We start from the raw sequence: 25,961 nt of genomic DNA, 5'->3' as shown, positions 1-25,961 counted from the left end.
CTGGCCCCACCGATCGCGGATTCACACGTTACGTAATTCCTGCCGCTCGTCACGTGTCTCCGGCCAAGAAACGGGGAGAGGGCCGCGCGCCCTATCGGAGGAGCCTGGGCAAGTGGACAACCAGGCGGCGGGCTACACGCAGAGGCGGCGACGCGGTCACGTGTGAAGCGCCCCTCGCGTCGCCTTCGCCCCTTTCCCTTTCTGTCCCCCCTGCCTCCACTGGGGAGGTGGTTTTAATCCTCGCCGCCGCCGCCGCCCTTTCCCATTGGCCTGTCCCTTGCAAGCGAGCCGGCGCTGCCCAGCGGCCTCCTGCGCCTCCATTGGCTGGCGGCGATGCGTGTGGCCGGGAGTGTGTGTACGCGGCGCTGATGTATCCGCAGAGAGCCGAGCGGAGCCCGGCAGAGCGCGGAGAGGAGCAAGCGGGCGGCCAGGCGCGCATCTGGCCGCGTAGTCGGATGGCGGCGTAGATCGACGCCGTTGTGATTCGCGTCCCTCCGGCCCGGGATAAAAAAAAGACCAGCCGAGGCGGATGGGAGCAGCCCGCCGGCGGGATCTGCTTGCAGCGCCTCGATCCGGCAGCGCGATGACGGCCACGCCGGAGCCGCTGCTGGGTTAAGAGCGGGCGTCGGGCACCCGGTTGGCGAAGCCCGCTGGACGATCGAGCGAGGGGCTTCCTGCCCTGCCGGCGGCCGGAGGATGGGCTGGCGTCTGGAGCTCGGCACCCCGCTGCTGCTGCTGCTGCTGCTGCTGGCCGGCCACGGGGCCGGCCGAAAGCCCTCGCGGAGGAAATGCGCGCTGCGCTGCTCGTGCGCCAAAGACGCGGCGCTCTGCGAAGGGGCCGACGAGATCCCCAAGGAGCTGCCCCCGAAGCTGGTCTCCCTGTAAGAACCCCCTTGCGCTCCGGGCTGGGGAGGGATGCTCCTCCAGAAGGGTCCTGCTCGCCCCCCCCTCCTTCCTGCATGGTTGGGGTGCGCAATAAGGGGGAACCTCGGGGGTGGCAGTAGGAATGCTAGCCTACAGGTTGGGACCTGGGTATCTCCTGCAAACATTTTCTTTTTTGGGGGGATGGATGCTCTGGAGGGGGGGGCACCCCACTGAGGTTCCTGCCCTTCCTCCCCAAGCTCCATCCCCAGATCTCCACCCTGGATCTGGCAGCCCTAGCTCCCCTTCCCCCGGAGGGACCTGGTAACCCTGATTGCCAGGGTGCAGGTAAGAGGTGGGCTGGTTGCCCTGGGGATCAGTTGAGAGCTGGTTGGAGCTGGGCTTGAAGTTGCCTTGGACCGAGGGTGTCCATCTTGCAGTGAGGTTGACTCTCAGTCCCCCTGAGAGGTTTCTGTAAGGCCTGGGAGGGAGGCGGTCTGCATCCGTGGAGAGTCCCCAGTGGACGGACGGACACGCACCCCCCCCCCGGTACAAGTTGTGTTAGACAACAGAGGCTGAACCACCCCCAGCACCCTCAAAATGGAACCCGGACCCCCCCCCCCCTTCCCAGTTTCTCTCCCTGTGTGATCCTCACTTTAGCCAATGGCTGAGAGGTAGGCTGGAAGGAAGGGAACCTAGAGGGGCTGCTGCCCTGCCCTGGATGGGACAGGCTGACCCAAACTCATCAAATCTCCGAAGCTAAGCAGGGTCGGCCCTGGTCAGTGTGGGGAAGGGAGACCACGGAGGAATCCCAGGGTCATGCCACAGAGGCAGGAAATGATGAGGCACCCCTGAATGGCTCTTGCCTTGAAAACCCCATGGAGTCCCTTGAAAACACCATGGAGTCCCTTGAAAACACCACGGAGTCCCTTGAAAACCCCATGGAGTCCCTTGAAAAGCCTGTGGAAAACCCCAAGTCAACAGGGGGAAAAAGAGGCTTCTTCTTGTTATGGCATCTAAAGGGCTGGAGGGAAAATGGAGAGACCTGTTGCTGATAGAGCATTGCAGAAAAATGTGTAGAGAGGAGTTTTGAAAAACTGTGTTGTACTCCAGGTAGAGCTGGGGTTACCTGTGGGCAGATTCCTGCCCGTTTACCTGGCGATGCTACAGGAAGAAAGAGGCAGGTTGGTGGTGAGCAGGGCCGAAGATGGCTCTGCTGTGTGAAGCGCAGCTGCCGTCCTGACAGGTCACCTGGGGCACCTTCACTCTGGGAAGCTCTGAGTCAGGTGTGTGTGGCTGCGTGCCATCCCAAGCTGGCCCTGCTTCACACCCGGCCTCCCGCTCTCTCCGCAGGTCTCTCATCCGCTCAGGATTTACTGAGATCTTGGAGGGCAGCTTTCACCACGTGCCGACCATTCAGCTGTTGTAAGTACCCACGTGAGGGGTTCCCACCAAGGTGTGCATCTGGAGGTGTCTGTCACAGCTTGTAGAGGGTGTGTGGGAATTGGCTTGGGTTGACCCAACTGCCTAGCTGCGTGTCTGGTCACAGGGGTAGTCAACCTGTGGTCCTCCAGATGTTCATGCACTACAATTCCCATGAGCCCCTGCCAGCGTTTGCTGGCAGGGGCTCATGGGGATTGTAGTCCATGAACATCTGGAGGACCACAGGTTGACTACCCCTGATATAAACCCCCAGGAGGGTGAGAATTCCCTTTAGCGAGCATCTGCACAGAAGGTATGTGGCTGGACAGGTGACCATTTTGGTGTGCATTGACCAGGCAGGTATCTGTAAGTCCTCTGTATCCAGAGGACCAACCTTCACAGGGTCTCCCTTGGGAGGCCGGAACTGAGAGCTTCTCGATGCCTCATTTGCTTTGATAGTCGGCAGGCTCTGTGTGCTGATGGACGCATCTTTCGGTGCATGCAACTGGCAGAGTTTCACTGGCGCTAATTTGTCCAAGCCCGTTCCGTCATCTGTGGATCCGCCCAGCAGGGGTTAGTCAGCCTGTGGTCCTCCAGATGTCCATGGACTACAATTCCCATGACCCCCTGTGAACATTTGCTGGACATCTGGAGGACCACAGGTTGACTACCCCTGTCCTGGAGGGCAGTTTCAAGTCAGACTTTGACGGATGGTGTGATTCAGCTCCATGGTATCATACAGGCCTGGTGTGCTGACTGAAGACATGCAGGTGATGGGAAGGTGCTACCTGAGTCTCTGGCCACTCGAGCACCACAAGCCACAGCTCAGTGGTAGCATCCTGGGCCCATTGGAGAATGCCCTTTCAGTGCTTTTGCGGCTGGATTTTCCTGCGCAGACCGGGAAAACCAACTTCCAAAGTGCATTGGAAGTGCGTTATCTAACATGTGCGGAATGGGCCCCGGTTTCTCCAGTTAAAAAGGACCATTGATGGGCCAGTGGTCTCATTTTGGAAAGCAGCTTCATATATTCCGAGAGAGACACTGTGGTGCAAATGCCTGCCGTGAACTGTGGGCCTGGGAATTGCCTTGTTTGGCATGTGCTGGTTGCAGAGGGTTATGTGTGCACGCTCAGCAGAGTAGGCCTGCTATCCTCCAAAATTGATCCCTGGGGGGGGGGGGGGCAATACCTGGAGGTTTGGTTTGAACCCTCTGCCGAGTGCTTAGGCCGGAGAGTGTTGCTGTAGATCAGTGGTTCTCAACCTTCCTAATGCTGCGACCCTTTAATACAGTTCCTCATGTTGTGGTGACCCCCAACCATAACATTATGCCAGGGTTCTTTCACAGAAATTAAACCGAAACTGACCAGTGGCGTGAAGATTCGTTGTTCATGATTGTATATAAATTAGCTTTCTTCTGGGGTTTCTCAGTTCAGTTCTGCCTCTTGTCCCACCATGCCGATCTCACTCTTTTCCGCTGCTCCAGACAGACGAATGCTCTATCTCGATCTACCCCGCAAGGCAGTTGTGTGGATGGCGCCCTCCCGGCCAAACTGCTTGCCCTGCTGCGACCCCTGTGAAAGGGTCGTTCAACCCCCAGGTTGAGAACCACTGCTGTAGACGGTTGCAAAATTGGAGAAAAATATCATGGAAACAGCATAATAATGTAAAAACGAGCATTCAAGAAGCTGCCTACACTGTTTTCAGACAGTAGAATTAGAATCCTGTTCACTTTATTTTTCTTTATAATGCCATTTTGGCCGTTTCTATTTTGCTACAGCTGAATTCCTTTTATTAAAGTAGTCCCTTATTTGTAGGCAATAGCTGTAGTCCCAGGGGAATTGTCTTGTTCTTTATGTAGGAAGTAATCTTGTCCCCCGGGGAGCTGCTTCCCCCCATCCCACCCCAGATTTGATTGCTTCCCTTCATGCTTCTCTGAGTCTGACTTGCCTGCTTCTCTCCCCCACCCCAATTCCCCAGATTGCTCACTTACAACTCCCTGGACCAGATTGGAGACAATGCCTTTGACGGACTTGTACACCTGGAATATCTGTAAGTGTACAAAGGTGTGATGGCTCTACGGGGCAGGGGGCGAGCGTGCTGCTGGTGGGGCCGTGTCTGTGGTGCGTTGGGGTACAGTGAGCCTCGAAAGGTTGCAATTTTAAGAACAGCCTGGGGGAAAGGCGAACGATGCTCGGAGGTCATTTGAGTCTGTGTCAAAGCTTGGCAAGTCAACTTTTTTGGTGGTGGGGGGGAATCTTTTGCTGCTTAAACATTTGGCTGTCACTGGTGAAAGATCTTTTCAGCTGGAAAACATTTGCCTCGAGGCTTCGGAAGGGAGGGCTTCCACAGGCCTCTGTCGTTGTCTCTCTGTCTGGAAGCATCTCGGAGTTGCGTTGATGAATAATTTTTGCTAGGCCTCACAGCCCAACTTCACAGCCCTACCGCGGCCCGTAGAATCTGCCCTTGTGCAGGTGTGATAAATCAGGCCACCAGAATTTTGAGACAATGTGGTATAATTCTTACAGTGTGGTGGCTGACGATCCCTGGGAGCTGGGTTTGAATCCTCACTCTGGCATGATAACTTACTGCGTGACCTTGGGGACCTCTCTCTCTGCCTCTCTCTCTCTTATCATCTCTCCTCCTGGACTACCTTCCAGGGTGGTTGTGAGCATCAGCAGTGGGATGCTGATGGTTTACACTGCTTTGGGCTCCCAGCATGGGAAAAATTAAGGGATTGATAAATTAATCGACATATTGTGTTTACTCAAAAGGAAGGGTACTTTGAATGAAAGATTGCCCCCTCCCCAATGTTATACACACCCAAAAATGTTGCTTCTAAGCCAGTGTAAGATGACCCCCCCCCTTTGATGCATACCTGGAAAAATGTACAGTGCATAATTACTATCTTCTAAACCCATTTAGTTCAATGGGCTTAGAAGGGTGTAACGCTTCATAGGATGGTACTGTTAGTCTTGCATTTGTGTAATTTCAGGGTGCTGAGAATACTCTGTCCCTGACCATCTTGTCCTCCAATTAGGGGAGGGAATGTTAAAACTGTTTTTCTGCACTGTGCCAGCCATGATTTCTTCCCTTGGCAAGCCGAGAGATGAGTCCCGTCATAAAACTTCTCAGACTGACGATAGTGTTTCCCTTTTTATGTCCTCTCCTCTGCTCATCATGGGAGCCATCTTGGTGTCTTGGCTAAGAGTAGTGGCTTCTAATCTGGAAAACCGGGCTTGATCCCCCACTCCTCCCTCATACGCAGCCATCTGGGTGGCTTTGGGCCCAACACTGTCCTGTTAGAACTGTTCTGACCGAGCAGGTAACATCAGAGCAGTAACATCAGCCCCACCTCCCTCACAGAATGTCTGTTGTGGGGCGAGGAAAGGGAAGGCAACTGTAAGCCGCTTTGAGACTCCTTTGGGTAGAGAAAAGCAGCATATAAGAACCAACGCTTCTTCTTCAGTAATATCAGGGCTCTCTCAGCCTCACCCACCTCACAGGATGTCTGTTGTGGGGAGAGGAAAGGGAAGGCAACTGTAAGCCGCTTTGAGACTCCTTCAGGGAGAGAAAAGCGGCATATAAAAGCCAGCTCTTCTTCTTCTTCAGCAATATCAGGGCTCTCTCAGTCTCACCTCCCTCATGGGGTGCCTGTCATGGGGAGAGAAAAGGGAAGGCAATTGGAAGCTGCTTTGAGATTCCTTCAGACAGTGAAAAGCGGGGTATAAAAACCAACTTTTATTCTTCTAAACTAGTTGTGACTTAAGAGATCTTTTCCCTCCTTACAGGTTTATTGAGCACAATAGACTGGACATGATCTCCAAGAATGCCCTCCAAGGCCTAAAGAATCTTCTCCATCTGTGAGTGGTTTTAGGATACCTTCCCCATCCCTAGCACTCACCACACACAGGCCACCAGCAATCTCAGTGCCTTCATCATACACCTCCTTATTATCCTTGTTCTCCACACCACCTTATCCCCTTCGTGCTGATGACTTTTCCATGGAATTCAAGGAGGCCAAGAGCTCTCCAATCCAAGGACCAGCTGGCTCCAGACCTGCGTAGTCCCATCAAGATGGTGACACTCGGTGTCTTCAAACCATTTGTGAGCGCTTGAGTCTGCCTTTAACTGAATCAAACAATGGGTCTATCAAAGTCAGTGTGGTCTGTCTAGACTGGCAGTGGTGGTCTAGGATATCAGGCTGAGGTCTTTCATATCACCCACTGCCTGGTCCTTTTAACTGGAGATGCTGGGGATTGAACCCAGGACCTTCTGCATCCCGAGAAGAAGCTCTGTCATTGAGCCCAGCCCTTCCCAAGCTCAGTCTTCACTGCTGTCCCCGTGAAATAGAGCTGCCAGGTTGTGTGTGGCCTTGATCCTCCATGATGTACCCTTAATGCCTTTTGAACTTTCTTCCTCACTTGGTATAGGACTGGTGGGGTGAAACGCCTCTGGCTGGCCAGGAAAAACCTCAGATGGGCCAGGGCAGAGGTCCCGTTATGGAGACTGCTTTGTGAAAAAAGATTCCTTGACAAAGAAAGATTCCATAGCAGAGAGAAGATCACACTGGAGCCCTTCTCTCTCGCTTTCTGTGTAGAGGGAACCTGGGGGATACATGGAGGGTTGCCAACTCCACATTGATAATTTCCTGGACATTTGAGGGGGTGGAGTCTGGGGAGGATGGTTTTTGGAGTGGAATGGCCATATCAAGGTATACTGGCATGGGCTCCTGCAGACCCCCCTCCAAAGTAGTCATTTTCTCCAGGAGAGCTGATCTCCGTGGTCCGAAGATCAGTTGTCATTCCATGACACCATGAGGCCCCGCCTGGAGAATGGAAACCCTAATACACAGAAGAACAATTTATTCACACACGACCTTCCTCTTCCTCTGTTGTTTGGAATCACTGATTGAAAACAAGGCCTCTGTCAAACTTATCCTCTTATCAACGCCTCATCCGATTCTGGGTTGGGAATATCTTGGAGGCTTAGGGAGGTAGATCCTGTGCAGGGGAGAGGACTTGGCAGGGTATAGTGCTGCAGCATCCACCCTCTTGGGGAACTGATCTCTGCAGTCTGGAGATCCTTTGTCATTCTAGGAAATCACCTGAATCCACTGGGGGTTCGGCAGCCCTCTTCCCAGTGCTGCCCCTCCGAAGCCACTGAAATTGCTGATTTTGTACAATGGTTAATCCCACTCCATCCACCGCTTGCCTTATGAGGCTGTTCCTCTTCTTTCTTGCAGGAGCCTGGCTAATAACAACCTGCAGACTTTACCGAGGCATCTTTTCCGAGGCCTGAATGCTCTGACCACAGTGTGAGTATCAGGGAAAGGGAGCGGGTGAGGCTGAATCTTCTCAATGTGGGTACAGTGGGGGATATTGCGATTTAGCATCCCACCCCCATCCTGCTCTGCAAATGAAGGACGGAGACTAGATGGCCCTGGAAGACCTAGGCCTATTCTGCACACAATAGATAATGCACTTTCAATCTACTTTAGAAGTCGATTTTCCTGTTCTGCACAGGAAAATCCAGCACATTGAAATTGCATTATCCTATGTGTGCGGAATGGGCCCTAGCCACAGGGATCCATGCAACGGTCACCTCTGGATTGGATTACTGTAATTTGATCTACACAGGGCTCCCCTTGGTTCTAATCCAGAGATTACAACTGATGCCAATTGCAGTGGCATGGTTCCTCATGGGGACCCCATGGAGGGCTCGTATTCGACCTGTCCTCCAAAAGACGCATCGGTTATTGGTGGAGGTTGGGATCAAGTTTGAGGTTTTGATTTTGAATTTTAAGGCCCTATACAGTAGCTGAGGAGCCTGCGTACCTGACAGACTGTCTCTCCCAGTGTGTTCCCCAGAGAGCTGTGTGCTCTGCAAAACAATCTCTTTGTTATCCCTGGACCGAAAGAAATGTGTCTAGTCTTGACCAGAGCCGGGACTTTTCGGCTGGGCTCCAACCTGGTGGAATGAGCGGCCAGCTGAGATCCAGGCCCTGATGGAGCTCTTGAAGTTCCGTTGGGACTGTAAAATGGCACTTTCCCACCAGGCCTGTGGTTGAGGCCAGGTGGAAGCTACACAGGCCTCCTCTGCCTCAGCTCTCCCCCTATCTCTTTATTTATTCTGTCTCCAGTCTGAGTGGACGACAGATGGAGGCGGGGGTGGGGGTTGGTTTTTAATCTGTGTCTTACTACTATTTTTTGTTTATGTGCTTTTATTGTTGGGAACCTCCATGAGGCCATTGTGGGTGGCTATATACATTTAATAATAATAATAATAATAATAATAATAATAATAATATACATTTAATAACAACAACAACACAATAGGTCCTGTTGTGCTCTCCATGGGCCGTGGGGTATTCTCAGTGCCTGGGGGGATGTTCAAGATGAGACCCCAGAATCACAACCACTCTTACTCCATGGGGCCAAGCGATTGACCCACACGAGGCAGGCGAGGGCCCTCATCCAAAGCTGACTCCCCTTGGCTGGAGGGGGGACAATTCGATTGCCAGCTCTGGGGTAGGAAATACCTGAAAAATTGGGGCCTCCGTTTTCTTCAAAGCCTCCATTTTCATCCAGCTGCTGCAGACCTGGCATCCCAAGCCCCAAATGGGTGATGCATGAGTGGCTGTCCAATCCCCAGACAGGATGGGTGCAGGTGAGCCTTCTTGCCCATTCCATCAGTTGGTGAGACCCTCTTGCCTGTTTTGGGGAAGACCAGCCTTCCATTGGCCTAGATTTGCAGCAGGGTGCGCCGTGGGCTGATCCCAGTCTCGCATGGTAACGAAGGTCGTGCTTGCTTGGCAGGGACTTGCGGGGAAACGCCTTCCACTGCGACTGCAAACTGAAATGGCTGGTGGAGTGGGTGAGCGACACGAACGCCGTGGTGGAGCCCATCGAGTGCCGCTCACCCCCCGAGCTGAACCGCACCAGTCTCGCCGAGTTGCGCCCAGAGGGCTTCAGCTGCATCACCACCAGTATGTCTGCTCACTCTTTGTGCTTCTCTCCCAGAAGGGGCTCCCTGGGTCTCTCCGCTTACCTTGGTGACACGTTTCTGTGCTTTGGGCATGTAACCATTTCTTGAGATCCCTGGTCTCCCATTCCCACCATCTTTCTGTGCAGTGATAGACAGCCAGCTTGGTGCAGTGGTTAGGAGTGTCAGACTTGTAATCTGGCGAGCTGGGCTTGATTCCCCGTTCCTCCTCCACATGCAGCCAGCTGGGTGACCTTGGGCTCGCCACAGCACTGATAAAGCTGTTCTGACCAAGCAGGAATATCAGGGCTCCCTCAGCCTCACCTCCCTCACAGCGTGTCTGTTGCGGGGAGAGGAAAGGGAAGAGGATTGTAAGCCGCTTTGAGACTCCTTTGGGTAGAGAATAGCAGCATATAAGAACCAACTCTTCTTCTTCTTCCTCTCGTTCATTCCTCAGTTTATCCCCTCGTTCTATATCAGGGGTGCCAGCTCTGAGTTAGGAAATACCTGACAATTTGCCAGGCAGATCTAGGGAAGGGGGGGGAGCTATTAGGGCCACCAATAGCTGATAAAGTTATGGTTGTGAGATCCACATTACGGAAAAACCTAGAGATTTGGGGATGGAGCCTGGGGAGGGGGGTGGGCAATGGGGTAGAGTTGCCCCTCCAAAGTATCCATTTTCTCCAGGGGCACAGATCTCTGTAGTCTGGAGATGAGCTGTAATCCTATAGAGTCCACCTACCAAATCAGCCATATTCTTTTGGGGAAATTATTCCCCTGGATATCAATTGTACTAGTGGGAGATCTCTGTGTGCCCCCTGAAAGCTAGCTTCCCAGTTCTGAATGAGGTTCCCGGCCTCTTGTCAGAGCAGTCTCCCACGCAGAGAATGTGGCCAAACCAGACCTCACTTTGGATGCTGTTTCCACCAAATCTGGCTCACGGTAGCCTCGTTTTATGTACCCTTGGTCAGTTCTCTTCAGTCCTCTCACATTGCGCTGCAGAAGACAAAATGCCCTGTGCACTTAGGGGAAACAAAATGTTAAAACTCTGCATCGAGATATTTGGTGCCAAGAAAAATCTGGCTCCCGCAACTCCCATAAATTATGCAAATTCTGGGGGGGAAATGCATATATTGCCTGTGGGTCCTTGACTAGTTTTATGTTTTGCGAGTCATCAGGAAGGATGATGAAAGACGCAAACCGCTAAATCTCTCTGATTAGTCGGAACTCCTCCGCAAAGGACACCAAATTCTACAAGGACTGCAACTTTTAAATGAGAACTTGCATGGGGAGGAAATGTGGGTGTGTGAATGTGGGGGGGGGGAGCTGCTTGTGGCCTCGTCACACTGTGCAGTATTGCCAAGCAACCAACTGGCACTGCAGTCCTAAACTTCCAATCTAAGCTCATCCAAATCAGTGGGCTTAGATGGGTGTAATTCTGTTTTGGCTGTCACCGTGAGATCCTTATTATACAACTGATGCCTGGCCAGGCAACGCAGAAAGGAATATTCTTTGGAACCTGAGGTCCCACTGGGTGAAATCCAGTAAGGAACAACCAATGATCTTCTGCATTTGTTTTCTTCCTTAGAAAAAAAGCCTAAATGGCAGTTTTGGGAGGGCACTGATTTGCATCAGGGTTGTGGGGTGGAGAAGGAGAGAAAGATTTAAGCCATCTTGGTGTAGTGGGTAGGAGCGCGGATTTATAATCTGGCAAACTGGGTTTGATTCCCCGCTCCTCCTCCACATGCAGCCAGCTGGGTGATCTTAGGCTCGCCACAGCACTGAGAAAGCTGTTCAGACTGAGCAGTAATATTTATTTATTATTAGTGTATATATAAACCACATCAAGGCTCTCTCAGCCTCACCTACCTCACAGGGTGTCTGTTGTGGAGAGAGGAAAGGGAAGACGATTGTAAGCCACTTTGAGACTCCTTCGGGTAGAGACAAGCAGCATATAAGAACCAATTCTTCTTCTTCTCAATTCCACCCAGTCTCAGAGTCCTCCACGGTTACTGTTTTCTTTGTGGGGGAAACACAGAGTTCCCTTTATGTTGCTTGTCAGTTTCCCTTAAACAGTAGAGGAAGCTGACAAACAGAATACTCAGGTGAAGCTGAAGCAAAGTCCTCTGTTATTCCAAAAACAAAGTATGCCAGAATGCAGGCGGTTAAGTGTTTTCAAATTATTTTCTTCCGTGGCAAACTACAAGTAGGACATAATAAGCAACAATTTTTAAAGGTTAGTGATTTCAAAAATCCACAGGATAAATAAAGTAAACAGGGAAAAATGTTGCAGGTACCTAGTCAATTGATTGTAAGTAATTGTAACAAAGACATTTTTCAGTTTTCATATGGGACCACTATTAGTTGTTGTTGTCAGCCATTCAGTCATGTCCAACTCTTGACGATCCCATGGCACAGCTGTCACCATGATCCCTGATCCCACACCACCTCCCTCAGCCATGCAGTGTTCTGGCCAGTGTCTAATCCAGGGGTAGTCAAACTGCGGCCCTCCAGATGTCCATGGACTACAATTCCCAGAAGCCCCTGCCAGCAAATGCTGGCAGGGGCTTCTGGGAATTGTAGTCCATGGACATCTGGAGGGCCGCAGTTTGACTACCCCTGGTCTAATCCATTTGTATTAAACCACTGTGCCCTTTGCCAGCCTTGTTTCCTTTTTCCACTGACCAATCCTAGCATAATTGCTTTCTCCATTGAGTTGGATCACATGATACGGCCAAAGTAAGTGAGCCGGAGTTTCCTGATTTTGCCTACCAATGACAGATCAGACTTTATGCGCCGTAGCATTGCCTTGTTGGTGACTTTTGCTGTCCATGGAACCCACAAAAGCCTTCTCCAACACCAGAGTTCAAACGAATCGATTCTCCTCTTGTCCGATTTTTTCATCGTCCAGGTTTCACAGCCATAAGTGGCTATAGGGAATACGATAGATCGAACTAATCTTCATTTGGTTGTCAGGCTGATGTCCTTGCTTCTCCATGTTTGGTTCAAGCTCATCATTGTTGAGCGACCCAGAGCAATTTGATGTTTTATTTCCATACTGCAATCGCCGCTCCCATCGATTTGTGATCCAAGAAGAAGGAAATCTTGAATGTATTTGATCTCTTCAGCACCAATTGTTATTGTGACATGTCTGGGAGTTTTTTTGCAGTGGTCATTAGTAACAGATTTCTTTGTAACAATTAGCAGAGTAAGGTAAAGGTAAAGGTATCCCCTGTGCAACCACCGAGTCATGTCTGACCCTTGGGGTGACGCCCTCTGGCGTTTTCTTGGCAGGCTCAATACAGGGTGGTTTGCCAGTGCCTTCCCCAGTCATTACCATTTATCCCCCAGGAAGCTGGGTCCTTATTTTACCGACCTCGGGAGGATGGAAGGCTGAGTTGACCTTGAGCCAGCTGCTGGGATTGAACTCCCAGCCTCATGGGCAGACAGCTTCAGACTGCATGTCTGCTGCCTTACCACTCTGCGCCACAAGAGGCTCTTTTAGCAGAGTAAGTACCTGCAATGTTTTTTTCCCCCTTTATTTCCCCTGTGGATTTTTGAAATCACTAACCTTTGCCACTGCGGAAAATATTTTTGAAAACACTTAGTCTGCATTCTGGCATACCTTATTTTCGGAATAACAGAGGACTTTGCCTAATGACTTCACCCACGTAGCCTGTTTGTCAGCTTCCTTGATTGTTTGCTACCTGAAAATCGGACAAGTCATTTTCTCTGTTACCAGCTGGAGTTTGGCAGCCTTAGATGCAGATTGGGGAGGGCAAATGGGCAGGTGCCTTCATATAGATGCATTCCTGGCAGCTGCAGGTGTCTTGCCTGGCCTGACTCTTCGAATTCGCCCATTTCATGCAGCTCTGATTCCAGGAGCTCATTTTGAGCCACCAAAGTTGTTCCTTATTAAACCTACAGATAAAAGTTTGATACTTTTATTCCGGGAGGGAAGGCAGCCTGGTATAGGTCGATTCCATCCGATCTCAGAAGCTAAGCAGGGTTGGTACCTGGAAAGGAGAACCCCCTAAGGAAGGGCTTGGAGAGGAAGGCAATGGCCAGCTAACTCTGCTTCCGACATGCCTTGAAAGCCCCACACTGGGGTTGTCATACGTCAGCTGTGACTTGGAGGGCACCGTAAACAAGCATGCATTCTGTGTCAACGCTAAATCCACACTGGAAAATCTAGCTTTTCTGGGTCCATAATTTATTCTTTTTCAGGCTTATATCATGGGGACCATTCTGTCCCAAGCAGAGGAGGATACAAAAGTAATTGTGAAATCAGGAAGCCGGAGGGTTGCCAGGTCTATCCAGGATAATGGAGATTTTTTTCACAGTGCTGACACCAAACTTGACCTACTCAATCAGGAATCGGTTAGAGGTACTCATGTATCGCATAGAATCAGTTTAGATCGTCACACAATAAGTCAGCAGTTGACAAGTCCAACTTGGCAGTAATTTGCCAAGAGACGTCGTGGTTCTAGAACGCCATCTCAAATGTCGTTAAGCTATTGATGTGGCACTTTCGGAACATGGTGGTGGTGCTGGCCTTGGAGAAGAACACATCAAAATTGGAGTAGTGGCAGCAGCCCGTCCCATCAGCATCTCTTCATTGGTTATTGGAAGATTTACAATGTGACATCCTGCTAGTCCTTGCCATTAGATTGCCTGTATTTGACAGGTGACCCAACAGAGAAGCTGTTATTACCTCTACCTGGCTTCTGTGAGCCTGCGGGTCACTACAGTTTTTAAAGAAGGAAAAACTGGTATCAAAGATAGCGAGCGAATAGGTGGAACCCATTTGGAAAACAAGTGGCTTTCTTGGAGAGTAGCGTTACAGCCCCTCCACCCCCAGCTGAGTTTTCTTCTCAGGACAATAGAAGCCAAAGGAAAAGGCAGGGATCCCCTCCTGACCTTGCTGTGACCTTCCTCTGTCTCCCTACAGGTCTTGTTCTCATAGACATTCTGGAATACCAGTCGCTTTCTGTGGAAACCTTCACCTATCACGGGGAGCAGAACTTGGTCATTGCCCAGCCGTTCCTTGGGCGCTGCATCTTCCTGGAATGGGACCATGTGCAAGGGAAATTTCGCAGCTATGCCAACATCACCGGTGAGCTGGCTCAAGAGCGCTCAAAGGATTCTGCCCTACAAAGTCTATTGGCCTACACTGACCAGCATGAGGGATAGCTGGATGAGGGTCACACTCCCAACAAGGGTAGCCTGCTTCAGGTTGGGACATTCCAAGAGATTTGGGGAGTCGAGCCCGGGGAGGGTGGGGGTTGGGGATAGGAGGACCTCAGCAAGTTTAATGCCATAGAATCCACCCTCCCAAGCAACCCCTTACGGGGAACTTCTCTCTGTCATCTAGAGCATGGGTAGTCAACCTGTGGGCCTCCAGATGTCCATGGACTACAATTCCCATGAGCCCCTGCCAGCATTTGCTGGCAGGGGCTCATGAGAGTTGTAGTCCATGGACATCTGGAGGCCCACAGGTTGACTACCCCTGAGATCAACTGTAATTCTGAGAGATCTCCATAGAGGTTGACAACCCAAATCCCATCTCGGGGTTGCCAGCTTTGGATTAGGAAATACCTGGAGTAGGGAAGGGCCTGAACCTGTTAAGAAATTAAAGCTCATCGGGGATTTGGGCTGGTTCATGGTTTATGATGCGATGTCCGTGGTTGCTCTTCCATGATGAACTTTCGCAGTGTATTCATTGTCCTTCTGGGGACTCCATGGCAGATTGTGGTTGGCTCACTTTATCAATGAGCAATTAAACCATTTACAAAACTCCAAGGCCACAGTGCGGTTGAATCCTCTAGTCTTGGCAACACCAAAGGAGCCCTCCACTGCTTAAGGGGCACTGCTGGCCGCCAACAACAGAGTTCCCATTCTGCTTTAGGGATTCTGAAGTACATCAATGAATAAAATAGGTTTTATTCATAAAGAGAAGCAACGATATATAGAAAGAGGGAGAGAGGGAGAGCGACCCAACCATCTAGCTAGCTGCTCTTAATAGTCGTTCAGCTTTTCAACTGCAAGCAGGGAAGAAGTGTGCTCAAAAAGCAAGACGTTTCCTGTTGAGCCGATCAGGACACTGGAGGAGATCATTTGAAAAGCATCAGGAAGTTCCTATTCTATCTAACCTGAATATATATCCCCTCTGATGCCCCCTGCAGGACACTCTTTGTATTCTGCTCAGTTATGCATACTGTAGGTCTTGCATTTTCCAAATGATCTGCTCTCAGTTTGCTTCTTGAACAAAGTTTGAGTCCAGTGTCTCAAGACCACAACATGTCATTTAAGATATATAAGCTTTTGTGTGTACACACAGTTCTTCAGATTACATTGAAATGGAAGCTACCAGTCCATACCTATAAGTAGAGGGTGAGCTGCAAATCAGCCTGATTGTACGATGTTTAACCAAACTGGAATAACAAGCTTGGCTGGTAATGGTCACCATTTGTTTGGGTTTATTTCCAGGGGAAAACATAGTGAAGGAAATAAATGTATCAAAATCATTGCTAGATGGGCAGATCTTCTTAATGGTGGAGTTCCACTACACTCCATCTCTCTCCTCACAAGCAGAGTGATAACCTTCCAGCTTTCTTCTATTTGTGGTGGGATGATGGATGTGACTGTGCAGAGCATCTCTCCCCTGTCCCCAGACCAGAGAACTACATTCCAGTCCACCATTCCAAAATTCCATTTCATGTTTCAGTTCATTAGAACAGGGATCACAGTAGGTAGGGAACAATGCTATGGAGTCCACCCTCCCAAGCATCCATGTTCTCCAGAAGAACTGGAGATGAACTGTTATTCCAGGGGATCTCCAGTTCTGGCCTGGAAGCTGGCATCCCTAATCCCATGTGCATGTTCTTTGCAGGCCTTCTCCAGAGCCGAGACTAATAGAAACCAGTCCTTGATCTTTCCTGCCCTTGCTCCTTTATCCCTAGGCTCTTCCACTGTGGTCTGCAAGCCCCTCGTGATCGACGGCCAGCTCTTCGTGGTCGTGGCTCAGCTCTTTGGCGGCTCGCACATCTACAAGCGGGACGAAGCCACGGGCCGCTTCCTCCGCACACAGGCCATCGAGGGCTCGCGCATCCGCAAGCCCAACGACATCGAGGTCTTCCGCTTGGAGGGCGACTGGTTCTTCATCATGGCCGACAGCTCCAAGGCCGGCTCCACCACCTTGTACCGCTGGAACGGTCACGGCTTCTACACCCACCAGTCGCTGCACGACTGGTACCGTGACACGGATGCGGAGTTCTTGGAGATCGCGGGCAAGCCCCACCTCATCCTGGCCAGCAGCTCCCAGCGGCCCGTCATCTACCAGTGGAACAAGCAGAAGTTCACGCCCCGCACGGACATCCCAGACATGGACGACGTCTACGCCGTTAAGCATTTCAAAGTCAAGGATGACGTGTACATTTGCCTGACCCGCTTTCTTGGTGATTCCAAGGTGAGCCCGGTGTTTTGAGGTGCCCCAAGGCTAGGGGGAAGGCTCTTGTGTCACTCGATGCATGCCATGTTCATTGCTGCAGTATCATCTGTGAACCAGTTCAGTTGGTGATGCACGAGCACGGCAGATGATAGACCACAAGTTCCCTCTGCTACCAACCTCCAGGATTGGCCAAGGGCCAGGGCCTGGGACTTCTGGTGGGGCTTGCTGCTGCTGACCTCCCATCATGCCCTTTCCCTGCCTGCTCCCTTAGGAATGCCCTGCAATCCTTGCATCCAGTCATGCACACTGTCCAGCACCATCATGGGCAGTGGCAAGGCTTGTGGCCAGGGAGTAGGGCAGTGAGACATGTGAGTATGTGCACATGAAGGCAGCCCCTGGGAACTCTCTGACCAGGGATCCCCAAAATCTGGAATGGTCGCTGATTAGAGCAGTGATATTTAAAAGTCATGTGTGACTTCAGCTTTTCTGAACACTGTTCCCCAGTGTAGCATCTGAACCATATTCCTAGAAACGAGCAAGGCAATTTCATAGGATTGCTTACCTGAAGCTTTTCCAGAATTTCAATTGATCTTCACCAGGTTGGCAGGCCCCCCTCCCTGAGCCGTGGGGGATGGGGGGCAGGGTCATATTGGGAAACTCTTGGAGATTTGGGGATGTCAGGTTGGGGAACTCCTGGATATTTGGGAATGCCAGGTTGGGAAACTCTTGTAGATTTGGAGGTGGGACCTTGGAAGGACAGGTGCTTCAGTTGGATACCATGTCATGGACTCCATCCTCCAAAGCCTCCATTTCCTGCAGGGGAACTGATCTCTGTGGTCTGGAGATGAGCTGTAATTCCAGGGGATCCCCAGGTCCTCCTGAGAAGCTGCCATCCCTACATCTCTGGATAGGAAAGATGAATTCCCCAAGAGAAAATGACAGCTTTGGAGGGTGGATTCTATGGCATCGTACCCCCCACCCGAGGTCCCTGACCTGCCCCCAAAAGGTTTTAAGGAATCCCCAAGGCAAAGTTGGCAAACCTCCTCAGACTTGGATCCCTTTGCTTCTGAGATGGCTAATGGCTGAAGTAATTCGGCTTAGTTCTTGCAAGCCTGTCAGAGCTAACTTCAGCCTGCCTTCTTCGCCTCATGGAGCCAACTGAAGGGAACTGTGAGGGAATGGAAGATGCCAGGCTCAGAGAAAGGAAGCCGAAGGACTTCCATCCTTCTGTGAAGCCAGTCTGCCTCCCACTCTGTGCTGGGGCTTTTAACAACTTCGCTCTTGAGTAGCTGGTTGCTAAGCGTCCTGCTTCCTTTTTCCTCCTCTGATGTTATACTGTGCTTTGGAGACACTCAGAATCTAAGTGGTAGAATATGTAACCAGAGATGAGATTCTCCTTCTCTTCTGCATGCCAGAGGATTCAGGGAGGATCCAAGGTGGATGTGGCAGCTGCCATTAAAAACTGGCCATAGGGTTGCCAGGTCAGTTGGTGTTGCTGGTGGGAATGGGGACGCACTTTCCCGAAATGGGGAGGAATGATGCGACATGCTGACATGACCCAGAAGTGGTGTTGAGATGCTGGGGGGGGGGGGGGGGGATGGATGCTCTGGCTTTGGGGCAAAACTCTATGGTAGAATTAGCTTCTAACCATAGAGTTTTGCCCAAAAACCAGATTATCACCTTCCCTCCCCCCAAATCCTGATGTCAGCTTGTCAAGTTAATTTTTTGCATTCTTCTTAGGTCATGGGGGGTGGGTGGGAGTTGGGGGACAGGTGCACCTGGAAAGAGTTGATTCTTCTATGCTGCAGAGGACCAAGTAACCCTAATTGGCTAATCTGATCAGCTAGAAGTTGTGGGTCTCTGAGTTTCAGGGCCCAAGTACATGCTACCTGGGATGTGAGTCAAGTCTTATTTGTCTCAGCTGACTTGTGGCCAGGTCTGATGGGGAGAGCTCCTCTTCAAAGTGTTCTGTTGGGAGCAGCGCGCAGGAGAGGAGGTGCTCTGGGCTTCCCGTCCGTTCTGTTTTTTGCAGCAGAAACATCTGTGAGGGGGAGGGCTGTTTCTGGGGAAGCAACAGAACTCTCTGAAGGTAGGTTTCCCTGATGAGATGTGTGACTACAAGTCAGGTTGGGGTAGGGTTGCCCATCTTCAGGAGATCTCTCAGAATTACAGCTGGTCACCAGGTGCCAGAGACCAGTTCTCCTGGAGAAAATGGCAACTCCAGAAGATCGCATTATCCCCCTGGTGAGGTTCCCCCCCCCCTCAAACCCCGCTGTCTCCAGACTCCACTCCCAAATCTCCAGAAATTTCCTAGCCCTGACCTGGCAAACCTAGCTTGGGGACCTTTGACATGAGTTGCATTGCATGTCGGTTTTGGCTCTTAAGTTCTCTCTGTCTTTAAGAAAGTGGCAGTGTCTATCTTGCATCAAAGAAGTAGCAGCTGCAACCTGAAAGCCTGCCCCTGCCCTGGACTTAGGGTTACCTACTCTGGCATGGAAAATTCCTGGGGGTTTGGGGGGCAGTGCCAGAAGAGGTCGCTGAGCTATAAATTCTGCCTTCCAGAGCAGTCATTCCCTCCAGGGCAACTGAGCTCTGTTGTCTGGAAATGTTGAAATTCAGGAAGAACATGATGGCCCACCTAGAGATGGTCCACCTTGGCTGGGCCTGAAGACCTGCTCATCTCCAGACTAAAGAGGTCAGTTCCCCTGGAGAAAATGGCTGCTTTGGCAAGTGACATTGTACAACACTCAGCTTCCTCTCTACCCCATATCCTGCCCACTCCCAGCTCTGCCTCCAAAGTCTCCAGGTATTTCCCAATTCAAATCTGGCAACCCAAGCTAAGGCCTACATTCTTGAAGGAAAGTTTCAACTGGTGGGACAATTATGTCCCTTCCAGTGATTTTGTTGGCAAAGTTTTGCTGGTCCAAAAATGACAGAACAGTAGGGGGGACAACTCTGGGTGGGGGAGTCCCTGGAGATTTGGGGGTGAACCTCAAAAGAGAGGAGACAAACTCAACCCAAAATACTCAGATCTTGTCAAGCGGGTCAAGCGCCAACAAATAAAATAACACGTTAAATGTTTATTATATTGTGTCTACATGAGTAAAATTTAAAATGTTAGGTATCTGAATATCAGACAGTACAATTTAAAAACATCCCGAGTGGATGAAAACGAAGCCAGACACGGTTTGGCCTCCGCAGCCTTCCTCCGTGGTCCAAAATACATTAAATACACGGAATGCACTTCTGGATTTGTCACGACCAGATGTTGTTCTTGCCTCTGCAGTGCGGTTAGGCAAGGAATTTTTTATATCTAAAAGACCACGGGTCCTCCTTGTGTTGCCTGAACTCACGCAAACGTCTTGATCTGGTATGGGGTTTCCAATAGCTCTGGAACCAGAGTCAAATCGTGTTTTTAATTTTACATATGTGCACGCTATATAATCATTTAATTTGGTATTTTATTTGTTTGACCTTCTTGACAAGATTTGGGGGCGAAGCCTAGAGTGGGCATGGTTTGGGGAAGGGTATAATGCCCCAGATTCCCTCCTTGGCTATTCCCTCTGGGGAAGCTGATGTCTGTCCTCTGGATATCAGTTGCTATGCCAGGAGAACTCCAGGCATGGCCTAGAACAGTGGTCTGCAACCTTCTTCAGGCTGCGGACCGGCAGCAGTGGGGAGGGCGATTGCCCAGCTGCGCACGCCACGCATGCGAGCATGCGAGCACTCCTGTGCATGCGCACATGCGCCATGCACGGCCGCAAACGCGCATGCGTGACCTGGCCATGCATGTGCGCATGCTCGGGAGTGCTGCGCACACGCGAATGCGTGGAAGTACCGCACATGCGCATTTACGGCCGCACATGGCGCATATGCGCATGCGCGGCCCTGCGCGGCCCTGCGGAGGCAGGGAGCCGCGGCCTGGTGCCAGGGCGTCCACGGCCCGGCACCAGGCTGCGGCCCGGTGGTTGGGGACCACCAGCCTAGAGGTTCGCAACCCCTTAGAACAGGCTCCCTGTTCTAAGCTAAAATGCCTGTTGATTTTTAGAAGAGCCAACACTGTGGTGCTGTTATAGAGTTGCCAGTTTCTAGGTGGTGACTGGAGAACTCCTGCTGTTACAGCCAGGCTCCAGGTGGCAGCTGGTCCAGTTTTCAGATACAATTTTTTAACCTATGATGTCTTTTCTTTGTCATCGTCATCCCTGACCCAACACTTGTTGAATAATATTTCCCCTTTTATGGCTCACCCTTATGAGAGCATTTCTAGAAAGGACAAGAGCATGAGTCCAGTAGCACCTTTAAAGGCTAACAAAATTTGTGGCCGGGTGGGAGCTTTCTTGAGCCATGTGAGCAGGGACTCAAGAAAATTCCTCCTTCCCTGCCACAAATTTTATTAGTCTTTAATGGAGCTATGGGATTCTTGCTCTTTTCTACCACTACAGACAGCTTGGTGTAGTGGTTAGGAGTGCGGACTTTTAATCTGGTGCGCCGGGTTTGATTCACCGCTCCTCCACATGCAGCCAGCTGGGTGATCTTGGGCTCTCCACAGCACTGAGAAAGCTGTTCTGACTGAGCAGTGATATCAGGGCTCTCTCAGCATCACCCCCCTCACAGGGGGTCTGTTGTGGGGAGAGGAAAGGGAAGGAGAATGTAAGCCACTTTGAGACTCCTTTGCGTAGAGAAAAGCAGCATAGAAGAATCAACTCTTCTTCTTCTTCAGTGATATCAGGGCTCTCTCAGCCTCGCCCACCTTGCAGAGTGTCTGATGTGGGGAGAGGAAAGGGAACGCAATTGTAAGCCACTTTGAGACTTCAGGTAGAGAAAAAGCGGCTTATAAGAACCAACTCTTCTTCTTCTTCTAACTCAGCTACCCATCTTGAGCTATGACCAGGGAATACACGGCTCGTATTTCTCCACACACATGCAAGATTCCCATGCAGACAACTTGGCCAAAAATGCCAAAAAATATAGGTGCTGCTTTATAGTTGCCTCTGTTTGAACAGCAGAACAACATGGGAGCTAGCTGTTGTTGCCCCCCCCCCAAAAAAAAATACAGGTCAGGACTTACTCAAGTCCAGATAGAGTAAGGAGAACAACCCATGAGTTAATAAGTGTTGTAGTCCAGGGGTAGTCAACCGGTGGTCCTCCAGATGTCCATGGACTACAATTCCCATGGTCCCCTGCCAGCATTCGCTGGCAGGGGCTCATGGGAATTGTAGTCCATGGACATCTGGAGGACCACCGGTTGACTACCCCTGTTGTAGTCCATGGGCATCTGGAGGGCCGCAGTTTGCCTACCCGATCCAGATGTTTATCCCTACTATTCTCACTGGGGACTCAAAGCAGCTTACAACATTGCTTTCCATCCCCCTCTTTTATCCTCACAGCTTAACATGTGAAGTGGGTTTGGCTGAGACAGAATGAAGAAGAAGAGCTGGTTCTTATATGCCGCTTTTCTCTACCCAAAGGAGTCTCAAAGCGGCTTACAGTCGCCTTCCCTTGAGAGAGCCCTGATATCTCAGGCCGGCCAGCCGGCTTCCATGGCATGAGTACAGATTTCAACCTGCATCTTCCAGATGCTAATCTGATGCTCTTAACCACAACACCACCTCATTGTGATAACCACAGCCTGGTCATGTGCCATGGCTGCTACTTCATCAAGATGAATGTCTCAGTTCAAGCCAGAAAGCCACATCCCCTGGCAAGGCAGCCGGACTCTGGATATTTATTCAGATGTCCTATTCTGCTTAGCAGGGCTGGTTCATCTTGTATTTGTTTGTTTGCTTATATTTCAACTTATATCCTGCTGCTCTCAAAGATTCGCAGCGGTTTCCAATAAAAGAATACAACAACCCGTCCCATAAAACCCCCAAAACATTAAAACAGGGGTAGTCAACCTGTGGTCCTCCAGATGTCCATGGACTACAATTCCCATGAGCCCCTGCCAGCAAATGCTGGCAGGGGCTCATGGGAATTGTAGTCCATGGACATCTGGAGGACCACAGGTTGACTACCCCTGCATTAAAAGATGGCTATTCAGAGGAATTAACTCCCCATCTCCCCTGCCCTGCCCAGTTGCAGTCAAGAGCTCTTTTGTTAGGAGCGAGGGTCCTGAACGAACTAATTTTGGAGGGATCCACTGATAGTAACTCTGGGACCTCAGCCCATCCTCAACCATATGCCTGGTGGAAGAGCTCCATCTTGCAGGCCCTGCGGAAAGCTCCATATTGTCCCGATTTTAGTATCATGTGCTGCTTAAGTGAGCACTTGAGGGCTGGCTCTGCCTTAAATTTGCACAGGTGAGCAACAATAATCGGAGTGATGGGTTATAAAACTGCTTAGGGGACAAGGCTCTTTGTGTGTGCTCCGAGGTTCTGTGATTGCTTCCAGCTCCGTACATGCATCCAAACACATTGGTGAAGTTGCATTCAGCACACATACTCACACAGGTCCCAGTCCAGCAAGGTCCTGTATCCAGATTGCTCTTGTCGTTTTGGCCCTCCTCTATTTTCAACGTCATTTTTCTTAACATTGTGAATGGTTTCTGGGATGGATCAGTGGTCTATTATGGTAGACACAAGAGCCCACCATAATAGACCACTGATTCATCAAGGTCAGTGCTGGTTACTCAGACTGGCAGTGGTACTCCACGGCTTCAGATAAGTCTTCTGCATCACCTTGGACCTGATCCTTAAATGGGGATGCTGGGGGGGTTTGAACCTGGGACTTCCTGTACGCCAAGCAAATCCTCTATCCCTCGGTCTAGGCCAAGGATTCCCAACCATGGTACCATACAGTGCCACAAAGACCCCCTCAATGGTACCATGGCGTGGGGGTTTTCAAAATGGCAGCGGAGAAGAGCACGCCCAACGTGTGAAAGAGTGTCTTCAAAAATTCTACCCTTATTGGGGCCAATGATGGGCCTGGAGGGGGTGGGATGGGGAGGGTGCCCCACCATTTAAACCTCTGCTGCCTGAAGTTCTTCTCACTTTGATTGGGCATGACAGGGAGGTGTGGCCAGCTAGCATCTCTTCCTGGTACCTCAAAGCCTGAAAACTATTTCAGCAGTACGTCCTTTGGTCAAAAGGTTGCAACAGGCTGGTCTAGGCCGCCCAAGCCCTAGTTCTCCTTGCAACGGATGGTACTTGTATGGTTTTCCTGCCAGGAGCCCACTTTAAGCTAGTTCCCCCAAGCGCTTGCATAGAACTGTGAGCTTCCACTGGGTGGAATTTTCCACTGGGGGCACCGATGGTCGGTATTCATGGCCATGCTCTCCCTCGCCTGCAGGTGATGCACTGGGACGGGTCGATGTTCCGAGACGTCCAGCACATGCCGTCGCGCGGCTCCATGGTTTTCCAGCCCTTGACCATCGCCGGCTACCGCTACGCCTTCCTCGGCAACGACTACTCCTTCAGCCAAGTGTACCGCTACGAACCCGTCACGGGGCTCTTCCAGCACTTCCAGGAGCTGAACACCCAGGCGCCCCGCTCCTTTGCCCACCTCCACATTGACAAGCAGGACTTCCTCATCGCTTCCAGCTTCAAGGGCAAAACCCATATCTACCGGCACGTCATCATCGACATGAGCGCCTGAGCCTGTCCGCAGCGGGGGCTGGGGGCGTCGGATCAGGAGGCGGCCGCCGTAGGGAGAGGAGGAAGGGGCGGCAGCCGCTGGGGAGGGGGGGATGCGCAGTGCCCGAGACGGCCACTAGGGTGACCGTGCGGGAAGCAGAGGCTGCTAAGGGTGCGATTCCCCAGTGGTGCGAGGAAAAGAGGGCGCGAAAGAACAACTAGCCCACGGGTGGAAGACAGGCGACCGAAGATCACTAGGAAATGCAGCCCGTGGCAACCAGATCAGTGGCCAGAATATCGTTCTGTCTCTCTTTTAAAAGTCACTTTGCATGAAGCCTTCCTGGTTGGTTGCTAGCGGAGGTCGCGGTGGAGGAGGTCTGCATGCTTCGCGGCGGGGCTTGGCCAAATATCACGACCAACGGGGCATGCAGATTTGGAGAGGCGTCACTTTACCTGCAACCCCTCCCGATCTTGCTTGCCAACTTGTCCTCCCTGCTTTGTCATTGCAGGGGATTCTTTCCCTTAAAAGAAAAACTAGAAAGGGTGCATCTTTTCCATGAGTTGAATGAATCAGAGGACCGGCTTGCGTTTCCCACCCCGCCAGCTGGCATCCATTTCTTTCCCCCCCGTCAGCAGATGCTACGAGCTGCTTCCTTGTTTTTTACCGCAGTTATCTTCTTCGTTCTAAAACTGGGTGGCTCCCCCCCCACACACACACTAAATTCCTTGCAAAGGGGCATAAATCCAGCTGACCCGAAGTGATCGTGATAACAGCAAAATTTTACTGGGCATGAGACAGGCAGCCTGATCCAATGCATATTTACGCAGAAGAAAACTGCCTGGGCAGAATGGGGCCTGCGCCTAAATCGGCGTGCTGTGGCCTGCAGCTTTGATTGCGAGCTAACTTTTGCAGGAATGCATTGGATGCCTTCTAATTCCTGTTTTACTATTTAATTTTCTTTTTGACAATGTCAGGCACTGCACGGTGTCCGAGACGAAAGCACAAGCTTAGTATTAAGCACAGAAGGAAACCCCCTTTAAACCTTCCTGGAAAAGCAATGTTGGGGAAACAGGGTAGATTGGACTCATTGATGCAATGGGTGGGAGAAGAGGACAAGGACACGTTCCCCCTGGAGGGGGGCCGGGAGCTCAAGGGAGTGGTGCACAAAAATCACTGTTTATCCTTTGCCTGTAGATATCCAGCATGTATGTTCAAACACAATCAACCAACCTCCTTCCAGTAGCAGGGGGCTACAAAGAATACATGCCCATGTGTTCATTCCCCATTGAAGGGTACGGAGCTGGATTAGTTTGGGCTGGGAATACATGAGATTGTCTCCTGCCAAAGAGGGCCGGATAGTGCTCTTCTGTCTCTAATTCATGAACTGGGATCCCACGTACAAGTAGTGTAAATAAAAAAAAATAGTATATTGTTTGTGAGCCCACGTGTAGCATCCTTTGCTCTGTTTCATCCCACTCATGCTTGAGGCTGAAGCAGGCTTGCCCTGGAGTTGGAGGGGAGAAAAAGCCAGGAAAAAAATGGTCTCGACACTGTAGGAATTTCCCAACATCTCTATGGTCCTTACCACAGAGATCATGGAAAATCCCTACAGCATCACCTGGAAGTGACATCACAACCTCCCAAACTCCACCCACCACAAGCCCCGCCCTCGGAAT

General features: G+C 51.0%; 1 protein-coding gene across 1 annotated transcript; it reads left to right on the top strand.

The window, feature by feature from the left end:
- Window positions 1-25,724, top strand: LOC143837332 (leucine-rich glioma-inactivated protein 1-like). The gene is made up of 9 exons (XM_077337018.1): window positions 1-881; window positions 2,215-2,286; window positions 4,260-4,331; window positions 6,071-6,142; window positions 7,525-7,596; window positions 9,098-9,267; window positions 14,215-14,379; window positions 16,226-16,731; window positions 24,001-25,724. Exons 1-9 carry the CDS (start codon window positions 697-699, stop codon window positions 24,304-24,306), a joined length of 1,620 nt encoding a protein of 539 aa, XP_077193133.1. The 5' UTR covers window positions 1-696; the 3' UTR covers window positions 24,307-25,724.
- Window positions 25,725-25,961: the final 237 nt, after the last annotated feature.

The sequence above is a fragment of the Paroedura picta genome, chromosome 5, assembly GCF_049243985.1.
Source record: "Paroedura picta isolate Pp20150507F chromosome 5, Ppicta_v3.0, whole genome shotgun sequence".
Taxonomy (NCBI): Eukaryota; Metazoa; Chordata; class Lepidosauria; order Squamata; family Gekkonidae; genus Paroedura; species Paroedura picta.
This window is presented reverse-complemented; position numbering and strand designations above follow the sequence as displayed.

What these genes read in the sequence shown, in the direction of transcription:
- LOC143837332 (XM_077337018.1), top strand. Translation starts at nt 697, where the DNA reads ATGGGCTGGCGTCTGGAGCTCGGCACCCCGCTGCTGCTGCTGCTGCTG. An exon ending in CCCCCGAAGCTGGTCTCCCT is followed by an intron (nt 882 to 2,214) that starts GTAAGAACCCCC and finishes CTCTCTCCGCAG; the next exon opens with GTCTCTCATCCGCTCAGGAT. An exon ending in CTAAAGAATCTTCTCCATCT is followed by an intron (nt 6,143 to 7,524) that starts GTGAGTGGTTTT and finishes TCTTTCTTGCAG; the next exon opens with GAGCCTGGCTAATAACAACC.